This window comes from Musca domestica, unplaced genomic scaffold, assembly GCF_030504385.1.
Source record: "Musca domestica strain aabys unplaced genomic scaffold, Musca_domestica.polishedcontigs.V.1.1 56, whole genome shotgun sequence".
Classification (NCBI taxonomy): domain Eukaryota; kingdom Metazoa; phylum Arthropoda; class Insecta; order Diptera; family Muscidae; genus Musca; species Musca domestica.
This window is the reverse complement of record NW_026712356.1, coordinates 663,427-665,393: the sequence shown is the minus strand read 5'-3', so window position 1 is coordinate 665,393 and position 1,967 is coordinate 663,427. Positions and strand designations below refer to the sequence as shown.

The 1,967-nt window shown below is 37.2% G+C and overlaps 1 protein-coding gene across 1 annotated transcript; it reads left to right on the top strand.

Annotated features, from left to right (window-relative positions):
• Positions 1-720: 720 nt before the first annotated feature.
• LOC101896210 (uncharacterized) lies at positions 721-1,580 on the top strand. Its single transcript, XM_005177847.4, has 2 exons — positions 721-735; positions 804-1,580. Exons 1-2 carry the CDS (start codon positions 721-723, stop codon positions 1,488-1,490), a joined length of 702 nt encoding a protein of 233 aa, XP_005177904.2. The 3' UTR covers positions 1,491-1,580.
• Positions 1,581-1,967: the final 387 nt, after the last annotated feature.

The window sequence follows — 1,967 nt, the reverse complement described above, 5'->3', positions numbered from 1 at the left end:
TCCACATAAGAATGACTCCGATGGTAATTGAAAATATCACTTCATTATCTGCTACTAATATGAATCTCAAAAGCAATACGATAAATGGCATTTGTCCGTCGGTTGTATGTTTCGTCGTCAGGTAATACACAAGACTGAACATATTTGTATAAACTGTTATAAATGAGTCGTGTAGTATGTTCAGATGTTAAAAATAATATGTATGATCAACTTATTCCAATCGCAGTGGGACAACAATGTTGTGGTCCATAAACGATATTCAATAAGCTTTCAATTCAAAATTCCACAAAGAAAAAAATATCGCTACCTAGTAAATACCATAATGGATTTTGAATACTTAATAGATATGAATACTAAAAAAAAAAAACAACAGCGTTTAACAATAGAAATTCCAATGATTACCATTGACCGCTTCTTCGCACCTTGCATTGAGCAGCCAGACAAATACACACGCACAAATACTTAATTTTAAATAAAAATAAACGTGTTTGCAGTTTCCGTTGTAGGTGTTGGTAGAGTGTGAGCTTTTATAGAAGTAATTATCGAAGATTACATATAAGGTTAGAGAGCCAATGAAGATTATTTTCGGTGAATAAAAAAAAACATACTAACCTATTTCGATGAATTAGAATAGTATAAAAACAGCTTAGTATTCAAATTCATGTATACAGAAATAGTTTTGCTATCAAATAGAAAACATCCGAAGAAAATTCAGTCAAAATGCGTGCCTTCATTGTAAGCAAAGAATAATTATAAACTGATTAAATGTGGATACAAATAGGTGTTATTTTCCATCCTTTTAGGTTTTATGCTTAGTGGCTGTGGCATGTGCCGATAAATTGGGTTATAACTACCAACCCGTTGGACACTCCAGCAGTGGATTGTCTTTTGCCCCAGGTGCTGTGGGAGGTGGTAGCGGAAGTTTAAGTGGTCCATCCTTTTCTGCTCCTGCTGGTAGCCCCAGCCATAATGCTCCTGCCTACTCTGCTCCCGCAGCTGAATTAGAAAAGGAATTCTACACATTCTCCGCACCTGAAGGTGAATTCAGTGATCCCAATGCTGCTCAACGTGTTGCCGGTAGCTTGAAACAAGGTCTTCGTGTTATCTTCATCAAGGGACCCGAAAACAGCGGTGTGGAAGATGCAGCTTTGGCTTTGGCCAAACAAGCTGCCCAACAACAAACTGCCATCTATGTCCTCAACAAGCAGGCGGATCTCGGTGATTTGGCCAATAAACTTAACAACCTCGGCGCCAACAACAATCAAAAACCCGAAGTTCATTTTGTCAAATACCGTACCCCTGAAGATGCTGCAAATGCCCAACGTGCCATCCAAAGCCAATACGATTCATTGGGCGGTAAATCGCAAAACTTCAATGGCGGTGTTGCTCCCGTTCTTAACTTTGCTTCTCAGTCAGCTTTACCGGCTGCCACAGCTCAAGTTCCCCAGAATGCCTACTTGCCCTCATCCGTTTTCCGTCGCCGTTTTTAAACAACGAATCGGAGTTTGTCTAGAGAGGCTAATTAGGTCTGATAATCGCATACTTGCCATCATCGGTTTTCCGTCACTAAAAATCTTAGGAATTCGAACTAAAGACTGATGTATTGTTGTTTTGTTTTTGTTAAAGTTATAGTTGTTAAATAAATTGTAAAACAAAAATTAAAAAATGCTTTTTAATAAGATGGGTAGCTGACTACAAGAAAATGATGTTTAGCACCTGCGTCCGATTGACAGATCATGATACACCAGTTTACAACCAAATCGGATTCTCTTTCCGATTTTGCTGAGCGATTGGATTTTTTATTAAAAATTAAAATACTTTGTGTGGATGGTACGAGAATGATATATTTCACCTTTAATATAGATATAGTAGTGCTATAAATATTATTGAATGCGGAGTTTGAAGAAAATTATGATAATAATTATGCGACCAAAATCATTTTTACAATAATTACAGGAAAACGCAGT